This window comes from Meles meles, chromosome 20 (assembly GCF_922984935.1).
Source record: "Meles meles chromosome 20, mMelMel3.1 paternal haplotype, whole genome shotgun sequence".
NCBI classification, from domain to species: domain Eukaryota; kingdom Metazoa; phylum Chordata; class Mammalia; order Carnivora; family Mustelidae; genus Meles; species Meles meles.
In genome coordinates, this window is record NC_060085.1 from 59,805,714 (window position 1) to 59,822,107 (window position 16,394).

The 16,394-nt window shown below is 63.5% G+C and overlaps 1 protein-coding gene across 1 annotated transcript in view; it reads right to left on the minus strand.

Annotated features, from left to right (window-relative positions):
* Positions 1-16,394, minus strand: part of PLXNA1 (plexin A1) — a 49,346-nt gene that overhangs the window by 16,791 nt on the left and 16,161 nt on the right. Inside the window, exons 4-20 of the mRNA XM_045990673.1 lie at positions 12,363-12,503; positions 11,320-11,420; positions 10,885-11,008; positions 10,636-10,789; positions 10,246-10,345; positions 8,921-9,035; positions 6,424-6,624; positions 4,444-4,540; positions 4,176-4,369; positions 3,917-4,068; positions 3,705-3,825; positions 3,286-3,422; positions 2,167-2,334; positions 1,589-1,682; positions 1,187-1,426; positions 955-1,098; positions 381-615 (exon numbers count right to left, since the gene is read on the minus strand). Coding sequence (XP_045846629.1) covers positions 381-615; positions 955-1,098; positions 1,187-1,426; positions 1,589-1,682; positions 2,167-2,334; positions 3,286-3,422; positions 3,705-3,825; positions 3,917-4,068; positions 4,176-4,369; positions 4,444-4,540; positions 6,424-6,624; positions 8,921-9,035; positions 10,246-10,345; positions 10,636-10,789; positions 10,885-11,008; positions 11,320-11,420; positions 12,363-12,503 — 2,518 coding nt within the window. The remainder of the gene's footprint in view (positions 1-380; positions 616-954; positions 1,099-1,186; positions 1,427-1,588; positions 1,683-2,166; positions 2,335-3,285; positions 3,423-3,704; positions 3,826-3,916; positions 4,069-4,175; positions 4,370-4,443; positions 4,541-6,423; positions 6,625-8,920; positions 9,036-10,245; positions 10,346-10,635; positions 10,790-10,884; positions 11,009-11,319; positions 11,421-12,362; positions 12,504-16,394) is intronic.

The following is a 16,394-nucleotide window of genomic DNA, read 5'->3' on the forward strand; positions in this document are numbered from 1 at the left end:
AGGGACAGAATCGCCATGCCCATCCTGCAGACAAGGAACCTGAGACATGAGAAGGTCATGTGTCCTGCACAACACAAGGTCCTGCAGCCAAGCAGGCTCATGGACATGAGCTCTGTGGCTCTAGGGTCTGTGTCTCTGGCATCATCCACCGAGGCCAGACTCACCCCAGGGCCCGGATGCAGGCCCTAGTCAGAGCCTCACCCGTCTGCCCACACCTGTACAGCAAAGGCACCAAAAGGCTGAATACCAAGCCAAATTGTGGGGAGGACAGGGCCAGGCTCACGTGGGGTGGCAGCCACAGCAAGCCCTGCCCCCTTCGTCCCCCAAGCCGCTGCCTGCCCCGCACACACGCACGCACGCCTGTGACTCTGACGACGCACCTTCCTTGCACTCCAGGGCCACGCGGGACTCCAGGTTGTCCATCTGTAGCTGCAGCCGCTTGAGGGTGCGGTCAGCGTCCCGAGACTTGCGCTTGTAGGCAATGAGCACAGCGACGATGACCAGCAGCAGGAGGCCCCCGCCCCCGCCAATGCCAACGATGGCAGGTAGGGTCAGCAGACTGTCCGAGTATACCTGCAACATCCCTGGCGAGAACTCGAAGCCGCCAGCCCGGACCTGGGGGTGGGGGTACAGGCTACTCAGGAGGTCCCTTGCCCACTGGAAGCTCCAGAGGCCCCTGGTACCATGCCCCTTGAGAGTCCCACGGCACCTGCCCCTGGCCTGGAGTGGGCAGCAGGTGAGGACACGGGTACTCAGGGCAGGTACTGGACCCACCAGGGACCCTCAGGGCTGAGTGAGAGCTGAGCCGCCCTTTCTCTGGGCCAGAGGCAAGTCTGGGGCTTAGCCACAGAGTCAGGTTTGCCCTGGGTGGGGCAGGGTCAGTGGGCTGAAGGCAGGTGGGGCCCAGGAAACCAGAGCTGGAGCCAGAACATGGCTGGGCGGGCCTGGACGCACCGTGACCTTGTGTTGCCCTGTGAGGTTAGGTGACTCGCACAGCAGCTGGGTTTCTGACACAGTGAGGGCGCAGGGTGTGGAGCCGATGAGCACCGTGTAGTTGAGCCGCGAGTTGCCAGGTGCAGGCGGCAGGAGGTTCCGGCCCTGCAGGGGTGGGGGTGAGCCAGAGAGTCCCATGGCCTCACAAGCCCTCCCCCGCAGGCCCCCCAACCCCAGGCTCATGGGCGCCCACCTTGAGGATGAGCGGGGAGCTGGGCTTCAGCTCCAGGAGGCCCGTGGGGCTGAGTGGCTCCAGCACAGGGTCCGGGTAATAGAGGAAAGAGGAGGCGTTGAGAACCAGCAGGGCGCGTACATCATCCATGACGAAGCCCAGCTCGTCGGGCCGCTCCCCCAGCTCTGGAGGGCTGCGTGTGGGGTTGTCCACCGACGGGGCCCGGCACACCATGGTGGTGTCGTTGTACACCAGGCAGCTCTGGGGACGCAGGTGTGGATGCTGGGCTGGCTGCTCCCCACACAGTCAGGCCCCAGCAGGGCCGAGGGGCTGCTGCCTTCCGTCCCCAGGATCCACCCCCTCCACACCCCCTCCCCCACCCCCACAGCGGCACAAGTTTCTAGGGATCCCACAAGGACTCACGTTCTCCCTCTCGACGCCTCCATATTTGGCTCTGATGCGGGGTTCGCGGACGGTGGCCAGGTTAGTGCCTGTGACCGTTAGGAGGGTCCCTCCACTGGAAGATGGGGTAGGGGGTCACGGGGGGAAGCTCTGCCCAGGCCCAACACACACAGGTCGGGCCAGACATGCCAGTCGAGCTCCCCAAAGACGGTGGGCAGGTTAGAATCCCCGTGCACTGGACCTCCAATGGCACCAACCATGTCTCAAGGTGCACACGGTCCCTCGTCCTGAAAGCCTTGGCTCTGGGCACCTAACTGCATTTGTCTGATCTTTCTGAAGAGCCCAGCAGCCCAGAGTTTGGCGGACAATCTGTGTCCATGACCAACACGAAAACTGGGTTCTTGCATTCAGGACACGGCAGCACTCCGGGTCTTCACGGCAGCACCCGTGTGGGTCCTGCACCCCCGCCCCCCTCAGGCCTGCCCAGTGTGGAGAAGCACAAAGAGAGGCAGGTGCGGGAGCTCCACCCTCAGCAGGGGCCACACAGCCCAGATGGGGTCTCGGGGGCTCATGGCAGGCTGTGGGGGAGGGGCACCCACCTGTTGATGCTCCACTCAGGGTCGATCTTGAGGATGGTGGGGTCTTCTGTGTAGTTGTACTTCACCTCCGGGTTGGTGAGCTGAGCGCGGTTGATGTTGATGACGATGGGGGCACTGCCGGGGCTCTGCCCAGGGGGCGTCAGACACCGGATCTCTCTGGAATTCCTCCTAGAGAAGCCAGGAAGGACGGTGAGGACACAGGTGTGGGGCTTGCTTACGAGGTAGGCTCAGTAGCTTGGCTCCGTCACTAATGGGCGTGCGGGCAAGGCACCAGCACTTCCTGGGCCTCACCTGCCCACCTGTAAAACGGAGCCCCAGTGGGACCTGCTTCAGGTGTACCCGTTGACCGTTCCAGCCACTCTCCCACCAGGCCCCCCAAGGGGCTCAGCGTGTGCCTCCCAGAGGGCCACGCTCAGCATGGATTCCCACTAAGGTGAGCCAGGCACACGGTCGCTACCCCCTCCCCTCCTTCTGTCTCCTGATGAAACAACCGAGCCAACCCAAGCCTGGGCCATGAGGAGGCTGAATGAACTGGCCAGGGTGGAGAGAGCACTTGGTGACCCCCAGTGAGCAGCAGCAGTCACTGCCTGCACCTGGGCCCCTGTCCCCTCAGCTCCTTCAGCGCAGCGGAGGCCCCCCGCCACTGGGCCCGCTCCTGCAGCAAGGCTGCAAACACCAATAATTAGTCTGAGAGCGGATAATTACCGCAGGAAAATATTTAAAGGGCCGTTCCATTATCATCTCTAATCTAAAATTATCCACTTCAAGCCTCAAGGCTTTTGTCAAGATTTCTTTTTCCTCTCTTAAGATTTTTTTTAAATACTTGTGTTCCCAAGGGATCCCCCTCACCCCAAAACAGGGCAGCTGTGCCCGCCCCTCAGGTCCAGGCTCCGCCCACCCATCAACCCTGCCTGCCCTGCCCTTCCCACTCTAGGAGGTAGCCTGTCTCCATGGTAACACTCTCCGCCTCTGGTTTCCATAGTGATCACCCCAGCATAGCTCTCCACACCCCCCTTGTTTCCTGGGCAACGGGAGGGGGCATGCAGCCATCTGAACCAACCATCACCCGGGGAAGGTAGGCCTTGCCCCGGCCCCCCACTCCATATCTGTAGCCCGTACCAGGAGAAAGAGCAGGGCCGGCCGCCAACAGACACAGCGACGTCACTGCCCGCATTCAGGTGGCTGCCCTCGATGCCAATCCAGGTGCCCCCTGAAAGAGGCCCTCTTGCAGGGCTCACCCGGTAGAAGGTTGGAGTCTATGGGAAGAAGGGACTTCCTTGAGCTGCAGGAAAGGCCTGCCCTTCCGGCCAGAGGCCTGCTCACAGCTCCAGCCGTGTCCCAGGCCCCGTGTGCACATGGGCTCTCATATGCAGCCCACAGGCAGGGCCCAAAGTGTGCAGGAGGGACCTGGAGACAAGGAGGGGAGGGGAGACCAGAACAGAGGTGTTGCTGGATGAGGGGACTGACGGAGGACCAAGAGCTCAGTCTGCCCTGTACAGCTCTCTCCTAGCACCGGGGGTTGGGGCGGGGAGGCTTACCACAAAGGTGAAGCGCTTGGGGGACAAGGCCCGGTAGTGGGGGGAACAGTCTCTCACACACACTTCCACCAGGGCATCGTGAGCCCGCACGGTGCTGGCATCCCCAATCTCACAGACGATCCTGCGGGACGCCAAGGGGCCTCAGTGGGCTGCAGGGTCCAGCCTGGGTGCCGGGCACCCCTGCCTGCCCACCCTCTCCAGGCTGCACTCACTGCTCCGCACTGATGTACTCGCTCTCCACAGGGCTGCACAGCACCTTGCCCACACGCACGCCCAGCCGCACGTCCTCAAAGCGCAGGCCCAAGTTCTCGCCCGTGATGGTGAGCCGTGTGCCCCCCTGCCGCGGGCCCGTCTCAGGGAACAGCTGCAGAGAGGCCAGGGCTGGGACGCCGGTGCAGTCCGCCGCTGCGGGCTGAGCCAGGCAGGGAGCGGGAGGCGGCCAGGGGCTGGGGGTGCTGGGGGGCTGCCTACCTTAAGGATCTTGGGGTCGGTGCAGCGGCTACTGCCGTGACGGGCATGCATCCAGGCGGCAGGCGAGTCAGCGGGGCAGTGGGGGCGCAGGGAGCAACGGCGCTCCGCCACGCACCAGCCGCACTCGAAGCGCGGGTCAGCCTTGAGGCAGAGGCCACAGCTCTCTCGCAGGGCTGGGCACTTGTACAGGTGGGCTGCGGGGAGGGACATGGTCAGCCCAGCCTGCCCTCAGCGCCCCCTCGAGCCCCAGGGACCCTGCTCAGCTCACCCTGGATGTTCTGAGGGTTGTCAATGACGAAGTTGCCATTCCACACCACCGACAGGTTCACCGGCAGGTCGCTGACATCATTGCCCTCGTAGGAATACTGCGGGCAGGAGGTGAGCGGGTGGTCAGGATATACACACAGCCTAGACTCTGGGGTCACAGGCTACTGTCCAGGGTGGTGGGGCAGGGCCTGCCTGCCCCTCCTGGCTATCTCTGGGACTGGCCCCCCCGGAATAGGCTTGGCAGAACAGAGTTGGGGGCTCTGCCTGCCCAAAATGGCATTTCCCATCTGGAGCCGGAAATCCCACAGGCCGCCCACCTGCCAGCCAGCAGAGATGGCTAAGCTGTCACACCCAGTCCTGCCTCGCCTTACCACCCCCCAAACAGACACACGCACCACCCCCCCCACCACACACACAGGGCTTCCTTCCCGGTGCCAGAATCCCCGCTCTCCAGCCAAGCCCGTCCCCAGCAGCCCCATGAGGCACACCCTCCAGGGTGACCTCCATCTCCCCCTACAGTCTGCCCCACTACGGAACCAGAACTTCCCAACTGGCCCCCTTGGAACCTGCTTCTTTGTCTGCTGAATGGATTCAGTGATCCCGACACCAGGACTGCGCCGAGGTTTAAGACGTGTGCCCCTGAGCCCTGGGCACGGCCTGGCAGGAAGCAGCATCAGGGAAGGCCCTGCCCTCCCACCCCTAGGCTGGGCAGGGCTTGGGGACAATACCACTCCCCGGGGAGCTGGGGCCCGGCACTCCCAGCTGTGTCCCACTTTCTGCAGCTGAAGACCTCCACTCCATCCCAGAGCAATTCATCACTCTTATCTGCAGGAATTTAATTGGATCCTATCAAATTCCCTGGTACTCCCTTTTCCTTTTCAACACAATCACAGGAAAGACAAATGTGGGCCGGTGGGGGGGGGGGGTAGGAGGAGTGTGGGACAGAGGGGACAGACTCGAGGATAGCAGAGAAACAGGGCAGTAGTGGTACGGACAGACTCCTGGAGAGCAGAGAGAGGCTGGAGGCAGCTTGGCCACCGGAGCAGGCGAGAAGCAGGGGTGGGCGTGACAGATCAGGAAACGGGACAGGAAGGACAGGATAGGCAGGACGGTGCACCTCTCCAGCCAGGGGCAGGCCACAAGGGCCTGGCCAGGTGGCTGACCTGCCCCCAGGAGGCTGCTGCGACCCCCAGCCCACCCCACCCGACATACAAGGCACTGCTGGCCAAGGAACCACCGCCACTGGCAGGCGGCCACACCTCTTACCAGAGGCCTCTCCCCTGGATTCTCTCCTGATGCCTCCCTTCGTGAACGATGAGGAAACCAGGCCTGCCAGCCGTCACAGAGCCCGCCAGGGGAGAGCCTGAGCCTGGTCTCAGGACCAGGGCAACACTACCCCCAACTACCAGAGAAGGATGTGGGTCTGTAGTGATCGCTGTCACTCAACTCACTGGACTTGACCAAAGCCTTCTGAACTGTTACCCTAGCAGATTCCAGACTCCAAACGTGGCCGCTCCCCAGCCCTCGGGCAACACCGCCGGCTACCGCGCACCACGTCAGCCACTGTGGACAGTTTCTGGGTCTGGCTGGATGCAGAAAAGGAGCCGAGCACCTGGACCCTGTGGCCCTGACTTCGGCCCTCCAGGTAGCACAGGGGAGGCTCGCACATGGGCACCCCGCACAGCAGCCTGGCTGCCTCACCCACGTGGGAAGAGCCCATGCAAAACCACGTGTGCATATCCCACCCCATCTGCCTAAGTCACCCTCTCCCATGTCTACGATGTGCTCCCGCCAGACGTCTGGGCAGCTCTCAGCGCGTCCCCCTGCGCCTCCCCCAACACCCCAGCACAACTGGGGGTGCCTTCTGAGCCATCCCGGGCACACCTGCCCATGCACCGTCTCCGTGCTAAGAGCAGAAACCAGGTCGTCAGGCCGCGAGACTGAGCAGCACATGGGGCTCCCGGCAGCCCCCCGGCCTCACCGAGGAGTTCTGGCACTGCAGGCTGGAGCTGTTGAAGCGCAGGGCGGTGACGCGCGCCGGGCTTCCTGGGATGTGGAAGAGGCACTCGTAGCCACGCTGGCCCGACTGAGGCTGCGGCAAGTTGCGAGCGGCCAGGGTGATGGGCTTCACCACACCCACTGGCACGTAAATCTGGGTGGAAGGCAGGATCTGCGGGCAGTCCTGGGGGCGACAAGGCTTCGGCTGAAGGGCTGGGTGCCACCAGCATGGCGCGCCCTACCCATGGCCCCGACTCCTGTGCACAGAGTCTGCGAGCACCACTGAGCCTGTTTCACACACTGGGCAACCCAGGACTCAGAAAGAGCCAGACGAGCTGGGTTCTGCACCTGCCAGGCTTTGGCCTCTCCCCTGTGCGCTCACGTGCCCTCTCAGGGCTCAAGGATCCCACCAAACGGCCACTGAGGGGGCCCCATCTGGCCCACAGCTGGAAAGGCCCTTGAGGCAGAAGCAGCCGAGGGAGCACGTGGGGGCGCTTGGGCTGGGAGCTCCCAGCTGGGGGCCCAGAGAGCATGTAAAAATAGCCAGCTTTGGGCAGGAAAACAGCCCGGGCCCCCAGGGCCAGCATCTCGGCAACAGTGACTGATGCAACGGCCCAGCTCCCTTGCAGCACGGCTGGCAGCAGCCTTGGGAGGAGAAGGCCCCTCGGGAACTACGCTGAGCTGGGCTTTAAATAGAGATGCTGAAAACAGGCTGTAATCCCCAAGCCCTGCAGCGCTCCCCAGGCGGGCCTGGGCTAGGCTGCTCCACGGAGGTTGTGGGGGCCCGAGGAGGGAGCCCGGGCTGTGGCGAGGTAAAGCCTGGCAGGCTGACCTCTCACTGCTGGGTCTGCAGGAACGCACCCATGGGGAGAGGCAGGTGATGAGAACACATGCGTAGGGCCACCATTAACATGTTCAGGGGCCCACACCCACACCAGTGCTTCCCTGGCCTTCAAAGAGGTGCCCCAGCCAGCCCCCGAGCCCAGGGATCCGCCTGCTGCATCCCAGCCCCTGGCTGCTCCTCCTGGACCAGCAGCAGCTCTGGCTCCTTCTGGCCACCAGGACTGAGCTCCTCTCACTCCCTAGTCTCACACCTCCCTCTACAGACACCATCTCTGCTGCCCAGGGGCCCCGGTCTCTCCCTTGGGGTGTGACCTCTGTGCCTGCATCAGGTCGGAGTCTGGCTCAGGCTACGCCTTGACACCCAGCTCCTGAGGGGCCGCCCCACAAGATCCAAACCAGAACCAAAGGTGGGAAGCAGGGTGAGGGTGAGGAGTCCAAGGCCTTCTGAGCAACGAGACTGGTCAAGCTTGGCCCACGTTACACTCCTTAGTTAAGTCCCCACAGAACCTGGGACTACAGCTGAAGAGGGTACGTCTGTGGGGTGAGTTCCTCCCTTAAGCGACCTCCCTGGACCCCAGGACTGCCTGCAGCCCAGCCCTCAATGTGCACACCCTATAGGAGGGCCCTTTAATGTTTCTCCACCGAGGCCTGCGACAGCCCTCCATGGGGTCACTAATCAGCTTTCTGCTGCCCCATGCCCCTGCCACTCTCACGGCACCTTTGCCCAGATGCCCACATGAGCCACGCTCCCAGGGAAGCCTACTGTCCTGGCTCTCACACCACCTGCTCACACAAATAACACCCCCGACCCAAACGCCCAAGGTCCCTGCCTACCCTTGGGCTGCCCCCAACGACTACCCTGTCCTGTCATGTGCGACATTACACCAGTGAGTGGACAAAGGCCAGAGGAGCCGTGGAGGCTGGCCAGAGGAGGTTCTGTGAGGAATGGCCCGAGGCGGGCTGCTTGTCCTCTGCTCCCTCCAGGCCCCACAGCCAGCAGGACCCATACGTTCCTGCCCTGTCTGACCGACAGGCCTGCCGTCCACTGCCAAAGCGAGGGCCCTGGCTTCCAGGCCTGGCTCTGGACCCTGAGGCTGTGCCTGGGGAACCCTGCATGCCCTCTCCCCGCTGGCAAGTGCCCAGGTCGGCCTGTCCTGGTTCTGAGAGCTCGGCTGTTCATAAATAAAGTCAGTGCCTTGCCCAGGCTCCAAAATAATTACTACCTAATTACTATCAATTACTACGCAGTACCTCAAACAACTCCAAGAACCAACCAGCCGCCCTGCCGGTCAGTCTGGGGGCTTCCCTCATCCACACAATGCCGGTCCCCAGGGCTTCCACACCGGCCTAGCCAGACATCTCCCGCTGTGGGCTCCCACTGCACGGGGTGGATGGTCCCCTCCTCGTGTCGTCCCTTGGGTGTCTCTCTGGTCTGCAGCCCCCAACTAGAGCTCTTTTTCTGAGGCCTTCTTGGAAGGCTATACAGCAGAGCCAGTGACCAAGCTGGGCTCAGGTCAGCACAGCCTCAGAGAATGTCCCTAACATCATGAGCCATGAGATCAGCATCCCAGCCACCCATGGGAGCTCTCGGGTTCTGCTGCAGCTCCAAAACCCTGAGCTCTCCCGGATGGCCTTACCTCAGACACGTTGACACGGCCCTCTAAAAAGGCGCAGTCGGCGGCGTTGTGTGTGCACACGTGGCGGTATTTGCACCAGTGGCAGGGGAAGGAGCCGTTGACACAGGACAGGCAGCTGCAAGAAGAGGGCAGGGCGGTGAAACTGGGGCAGCCTGTACCTCCACCCAGTGGCCACATGGGGCTGCACTGGCTCCCTGCTGGTTCTTCGGCAGCAGATCACAGTGCCACCTCAGGGCCTTTGCACTGGCTGCTCCTCCCGCTGCTCAGAGAGGCCTGCCTGGTGCTTCCCTCTCACTTCGCTGCTTTTCTTTCAGACTCAGAACCCTTGACAGTCCACTCCAGTGTCTGCCAACAAAACAAACACCTAAAGCCTACAGTGTCCACTGAGGTGACCACTGGCCATGCCAAGCCACATGTGACAATTAGTGCTGGGAAATGTGTCGGTGCAGATGTGGAAATGCATTTTCAATTCCAAACTCAATGAACTTCAGCTTCAATTCAGGAGGCAAGCCATCACTACAGGGCCTCGGAGAGCGGTCGTGGACAGCCGCCTCCCCACCGAGAATGCAAGCTCTGCCTGGCAGAAACTTGGCCAGTTCATGCCCCCATGTCCCCAGGCCTGGACAGGGCCCTTCCCGTGCTCTGGCCCATGCAACCTCCTGTGGCTGGCACCCTGTCATCCCTGCATCATCCCTGCAGCACCCGCAGCACCCGCCTCAACTGGAGAAAACCACCTCTGACTTCTCTCAAGAACCTCCCAGCCTGCCGGCCACCCTGCTTCACCAGAGACCGTCCCTCCCCTCCGGCTCTGAAGTGCTGCCCCCTGCTCCAGAAACCCCAGGCCGCTCTGGGCAGAGAGAGGAAGCTGGCTGACACCGACACCTGGGCCCCCCGTGGGCACCCACGAAGAGCCAGGACAGTCAGTCCAGAGGTCAATAAACAAAGGCCCTGCTGAAAACCAGCTGCCTCCAGCTCCGCGGCTGAACCACACAGCCTGCGTGAACCTTCCCGCCACCTCCATCACCCTTCAGGGGCCTTCCGGCCTGGGTCCCCTCCAGGTCAGGCCTGGGGCCCCAGCTTATGGCAGGACACATAGCAGGTCACCGGCTCCCCTGCTCTTCCTCTGAGAAGAAAAGCACACCGGGGCAGCAGCACAGAGAACTCCCAAATTCAGCTCTCTGTGCCCCCCGGGGCTGCTGTCAACCACCACCAGGGCGGACCTGGACTCCTGTCTGTCCCTGAGCAGCAGGTACCTGGCCCCAGCAACCTGCCCCCGCCTACGTGGCCGCACAGGAGTATCAGGCCAGGAGGACCAGGACACTCACGACTGGTGGACGCTGCAGTTGTAGAAGACAAAGTCCACGGACGCGAACTTCTTGCCTGTCTCCTTGGACTTCAGGTAGAGCTTGACCACCCGCTGGTCTCCTGCAGAAGCAGTGTAGCCCAATTCACCGGGCCACCCGGGGCCGAGGAACCCATGCTGCCAGGCCACGATGGGACAGGCCTCACCAACGACCTTCCCTGCCACCACGTGCACAGCCCCTCACCATCCCTGTGGGCCTCTAAGCATGCTGGGCTGGCACCTGCGGTCCCTGCCCCCAGAGCCGTCACCTGCTCCTTCCCCTGCCACCCCACAGGAAACATGTGCTGCCTGTTCCCCGACTGACAGGATGGCTGCAGGGGCTGCCCCGGCCCCAGGCTGTGGCGACACTCACCCTGGCCTCGCGTGATGGGGGCCACCTCCCGCGCGGAGGGTGAGCGGCAATGGATCCGACCGTCCTGCAGGATGCTCTCAGACTCGGTGAAGTCCTCGAAGGAGCAGTTGACGCCGGCCGAGAGGTCGGGCACATTCCAGGCCTGCAGCACGAGCTGGGACCCCCACGGCAGGAGGCCCCGGTGAGCAGGCCCCACAGGTCCCCCTTCCCCCCATCACCTGCCCCCACCCCCAGGGCAGCCCCGCTCACCGGAACCTGAGACACGGTGACCGACACGTTGCGAGGCTGCACCGTCAGCTGCACACACTGCAGCAGGTCTGAGGCGAAGCGCCGGGGCTCGTCGGCCCGCTCGCAGGCGTCCTGCCGGGAGCAGCTGCGGGCACAGGGTGCCGCGGCTGGGCGTGGGGGAGGCAGCCAGAGGGGCACCCCGAGCCTGCCAGTCCCTGCTCGGCAGGGTCATCCTCACCTGCACTTGGGGGAGCCCAGCAGCTTTACCTGATACCCTGTCTTTACTGGGGTGAAGGTGGGTAGGCCATCACGTAGCCAGTCCCAGGCAACTTCACCCAGGGGAGACCCGGGGGTTCTCAAAGGGGAGCTGCGACGGCCCCAGTATGGCCATGAGGGTTCCCCCAGGTCAGAGACTGCCAGGGCCCTCCAGCCCACCCCTGTGCCCCATCCACTCACATGCTGTGCAAGACACACCAGCCGCAGTGGGGGTCCCGTGATCCCAGGCACAGCTCACATGATGTATACTGCACACAGCTCTCCACGGGCACCCGGGTCACCTGCCAGGATGGGGAGCTCAGCTTCAGGCCCCCCCAAGGCCCCTCCCAGAGATCCCTGCCAGCCCACCTCCTCACCATCACCGTGTGGCCGCTGTACCTGGCCCTATTCCCCTACATGAGGGAAGCCTCCATCCCTGGCCTCTCTCCAGCATGGTCTATTCAAAGGTGGTCCTGTGACCCTGACTTGGACAGGTCAGGCCAAACAGACTGGGTCTCTCCCCGGCAGGCAGCAGCCAGGAGGCAACCAAGCTGGTGCAAGTGAACTACCCAGAGAAGGACCGACAGCTCCAGCCAGAGTCACTCCCCCATCCGTCTGGACTCTGAGCTCCCCGCTGGAGCACGGGCTCGTAAGCCCCAACCCTAAGCACAGCCACAGGCTGGGCCCTGCTCACCCTGACCTCGCCTGCTTGGCCCTGAGACCCTCTGAGAGCTGGAATAACCTGACGGCTGGGAGAGGAGCAGGAGAAACGAGAGCTGGCCAAGAAGTGCGGCCTGGCCCCACCAAACCCATCCCAGACTGCCCCACCTGCGCCCCCCCCTTGGCCAAGGGGTCACCAGCTTGACAAGGGCAGAGGCTGGCTCCGAGCAGGCTACGCCAGGAACACAAATGGATGGCCTTGACCAGGGGGGACCCCATGGGGACAGCTGCCTGAAGCCCCAGTTGGGCAGATGGGACCAGGGCCACGCAGGGCCTCAGCCCAAGAACTCGGCGCCCCAGACATGTACTCTCAGCCCTCGGATGACATCAGTACTTGATAATGCTTACTCAAGTAACTGTTCCTGAGAATGCAACTGTTCAGGGAGGGGATGGGAATTCCAAGGCCGATGGGGTAAAACCTAGAACCAGTATGGATGGAGTAGCTCAATGACAGCCATGCCTGGCACCCTGAGGGTAGCCCCTCACCCATGCCCACCCCACATGTCTGGCCACAGGCCACCCACCTGCTTTTCTGTCATCGCATACAGATACTGGCGGTCAGGGCTGAGGACCAGGTCCCGCAGGATGGGGCTGCTCTCCTGGGCCACCACGCTCTCATAGGCCAGGGCTGGCCGGCCACCGGGGTTTGCCAGGTCCACCAGGATCTGTGGAGGCAAGGGCCAGAGTGGGGCTGTGCTAACGCCTTTCTGCCCCAGCCCCACACCCACCTCAGGGCAGGGGTCTAGAGCCCCTCCCCCGGCTGGCCTGTAAGCACAAGGCCGAGGCCTCCACCCACCCCAAGGAGGCTGCGTAGGATAAGCTCTGGCCCCATAGGTGGGTCCTGCCCTAGCCCCTTTGACAGTCAACAGAGACCATGGGGATGACCATGACCCACTACCACCCATCACTAGCTGCACAGCCAAGCCTGGCACAGAGATGGCGGGAGCCCCTGGCAGGTACCCCACCTTCCCTGGGGCCAGGCTGGGTGCCCCAGAGGAAGGTCTATTTGTGCAAAGGGTGGGAAGGAATGACGAGGCAGCAGGGGCCTTTCAAGGAAAGGGGCATGTCCAGTGTGGCTGAGAAGTGAGACTGGGAGACTCCAGGGCAGGGAAGCAGCACGGGAGTGAGCGGCCGAGCCAGGCTCCTGGAGTGGGGTATACTCCCACAAGAAGGCAAGAGGGCAGGCGTCTCCACGGCATGGAAATATATTCCAGATCCCAAACAAACCGGGCGTTAATTAGCCAGCGCTTCTCTGCAGCTTGCAATGCTGCAAGTATTTTTAGTTGCTTTCACCAAACAAATGTATTTAATTAACAGAAAGACCCAGGGGGCTTTCCAGAGATGGGAGTCATGAGGCGGCGTCTGCCCAGCTCAGCCGGTCCTGGGTAAGCTCCCAGGGCACAAGGTAGCCAGCCCTGCTCAGTCAGGCCCACCCTCTCTGGCTGTAACCGAGCAGCCAGCCCCCCTCTCCACCTCAGCCTGGGGCCGGGACTCAGTCCAGCACCCCTCTCTTGTGCCTCCACAGCGACAGGCCAGGGCAGGCCTCACTGGCTGGCGTGGGCCGCAGAGGCAGCAAACGCCCCTGCTCTGTGTGGGCCCAGGGCGGCCAGCCAGGGTGGGGCGCTATGTCTCTGGGCCAGAGGCTGCCTGCTGCATGGCTGCAGGCGAGGGGGAGGGCTGCATTCCTGAGAGCCTGAGGCCACCCCCCACATCCGCTCAGCTGCCTCCGGGCCAGGCAGGCAGGCTTAAGTCAAACCAGACCCGGAAGAGCTGGGTCCTAAGCTGGGCAGGAGGAGGCAGCCACGGGCTGGGCTAGGAGCTGCCCAAGGGGAAGGGGTGCCAGGTAAGGGCCCACAGCAGCCCAGCCTCAGCGCCCCCACGGGCAGTCACGCACAGGACCCCATCCTGCGTGCAGCCGGCTCCACAACCTCCTGTCTTCCTGGGGCGGGCAGCCAGCACGGGGAGAGCCCACCGTCAGCTCCTCAAGCTGGCAGGCCCAGGCCACATCAGCCGCGGGAGAGGTCAAGGAGGCCCAAGCACAGCCTCTGGACCCACGCTGCCTGGGCCCCAGCCCCAGCTCGGACAACCCCATCTGTGCAACCGAGGTGGGGTGCTGACCCTCATTCTGCCTCAGTGTCCCTACCTGTGAAACGGGGATGATAGACACCACTCCCCACACCAGAGCTATTCTGAAAATTAAACAAGGACCTGGCCAGTGAGCCAAGAAGAAGGGACACAGAGTGGTTGGGCCACAAGGCAATCCCCACACCCTGGCAGCCATCCACCCAGGCCTGGCAAGGCCAGCCTGGACAATGACCAGGAGGCAGGGGACAAGAAGGTCTGGAGGGCAGGGCCAGGGTGCAGGCAGGGGCACCAGCAGGACCCAGATCTCCAGACCCAGTCTCAACTCAAATGATTCATATCAAGACTCGGATTTTCCCCAGAGCCCTGCCCTACGCCTGGACCCCCTCCCTGCGGGGGCTGCCTGCAGCCACCCAGAAGCCCAGGCCCAACCCAGCCCTCTCAGCCCCGGGCCCCGTCCCCCAGTGCCCCAATGTGGCCCCTCACGACCAGACACCTGGGACTTCTGCCCCAGAGGCCTTGACAGCCAGGCCTGACCAGACCTCAGACCTGTGCACGCTGAGGGTGCGCAGGAACAGGGATGCTTGAGGGGCCCCAGGCTCTCCCACCCTGACCAGCAGGGGCCACATGGAACTCAATATGACAACCCCCCCCCCCAAGCCAGGCCCGTCTCCCCCCTCCCAGCTGAGGGCTGAGGGTAGAGGGCACAGGCCGGGCCATGGATACCACCTGAAGGGCCATCCACCCACAGCCCAGGTGGGCACAGGCAGACATTCCAGGGAAGGGTACAGCCGGGAGCATACCAGCTCTATGGCATGGAAGGGGGCAGGCAGAGAGCAGGCCTTCTCCCCAGGGTCCTGGGGAAAGCAGGCAGGGAGACAGGCCAGACGCAGGCTCCGGAATACCCCGCCCCTGGGCCAGCAGTGTGCCGACTCTGACAGGTGGCCCCTGACAGCTGCGGGGGGACCAGGCACGTCCAGCTGTCCGTCCGCCACACATCCATCTGTCTACACACCTGCCCAGCACCAGGCAGCCCTAGCCCTTTCACACGCCCAGCCAGGCTCCACAGACGCAGGACATTTCTGGAGGGCATCCGGGAGGCAGGGCCAGCAGGCCAGTGGATGGACAGGCCGCATGCCGTGCAGTGAGTAGCCATCATCCAGGCTCAGCAGGGCCCCAGCATGCACACATGTGACAGTCGGATGGGGTGGAAGGAGTCCAGCCACGAATGACTAGGGCTCAGGATACACTGGCGAGTTCCCAACTGATTTTTGGGCTGCTGGGCCTGTGTCGCACAGACGGGTAAACTGAGACCTGCGAGGGCCTGCCAGAAGACCTACACCTGGGGCCAGAGTCTGCCCCCAAAGTGGGAGGGATGCAGCACGCCGCTGGGAAGGCATTCCAGGGAGAAGGGGTGTGCAGGGTGGGCATAGGGCCAGGCAGCAGGCAGGACGGCGGGACACATGCCGCCGGCAGCGCACGTGCCGACGCCACTCCCCGGCGCGCAGCTGTCTGGTTGAGGGCCACCCACCTGGGGATGGCCCACCCTCGGGCAGCTGGGCTTGCGGAGCGCACAGGAGACTTCCTGGTATCTGCCCGCCTGCCTCCAGCTGTCACCTCCATGCTCTGCGAAACTTGCTCCAAAGACCACCAGAACCTCCCACAACTAGCCACGACCACCTTCCCTCCCACGTGCCACCACAGAAAAACCTCAGGCCCCAAACCCCACTCTGTTTCTCTGCTGTGGTGCCCTTCCCAGCACCTGCAGAGAAAAGACCCCACTTCCCTCTGCCCAGATGGCCAGAGAAGGGTGTCCAGTCTCCCCGGGCATGCCTGCTGGGCTGTACCAAGCCCAGGCACCCCCGTGCTCTGACCAGGGGTACACAGCCAGCCCCACCTGGCCTCTGCCCCAGCCCTCCAGCTCTACCTACTTCTCCGACCGGGGTTTTTCCCCGCACCTACATACGTGAGGGAGTCCCCTGCATTCTGAGCTGTCAGAGCCCCAGCAAACTCTCGGTGCCAGGACCCTGAACACTGTGGGCCACACACCTACCCACCAACCTGAGGAATCACCTGCCCCTTCCCACAGAGGCAGGGGAGCAGTGTCATCCCGTCACTCCAGGCCAGCAAGGTCCTGGAGACCTGGGACACACCAGGGGGTCCTGCAAAGAGAGCCCTGTGCAGGGCCACGGGGAGGCGGCTAGGGGCAAGTGGGCAGCCCCTGGCCCCAGAGGCCCAAGCCCCAGGCTGGCCCGGCCGGCTGCCCCCACACCCATCCCTGCACTGCTCTCGACAACTGCTGTGGCCCGGCCAGGTCAGCTGTCCGTCCAGCCCAGAGCCAACAAAGGGCCCATTCTCTGGGCTGAGGGCGGGCAGGGGCACCGGGAGGATGTCTGGGCCGTGCAGGCTGCTTGCCAAGACCGGCACGCGCCCTAGCCACCCGGAGGCAGGGGGCTGCCCGGCTTGGCCCTGGC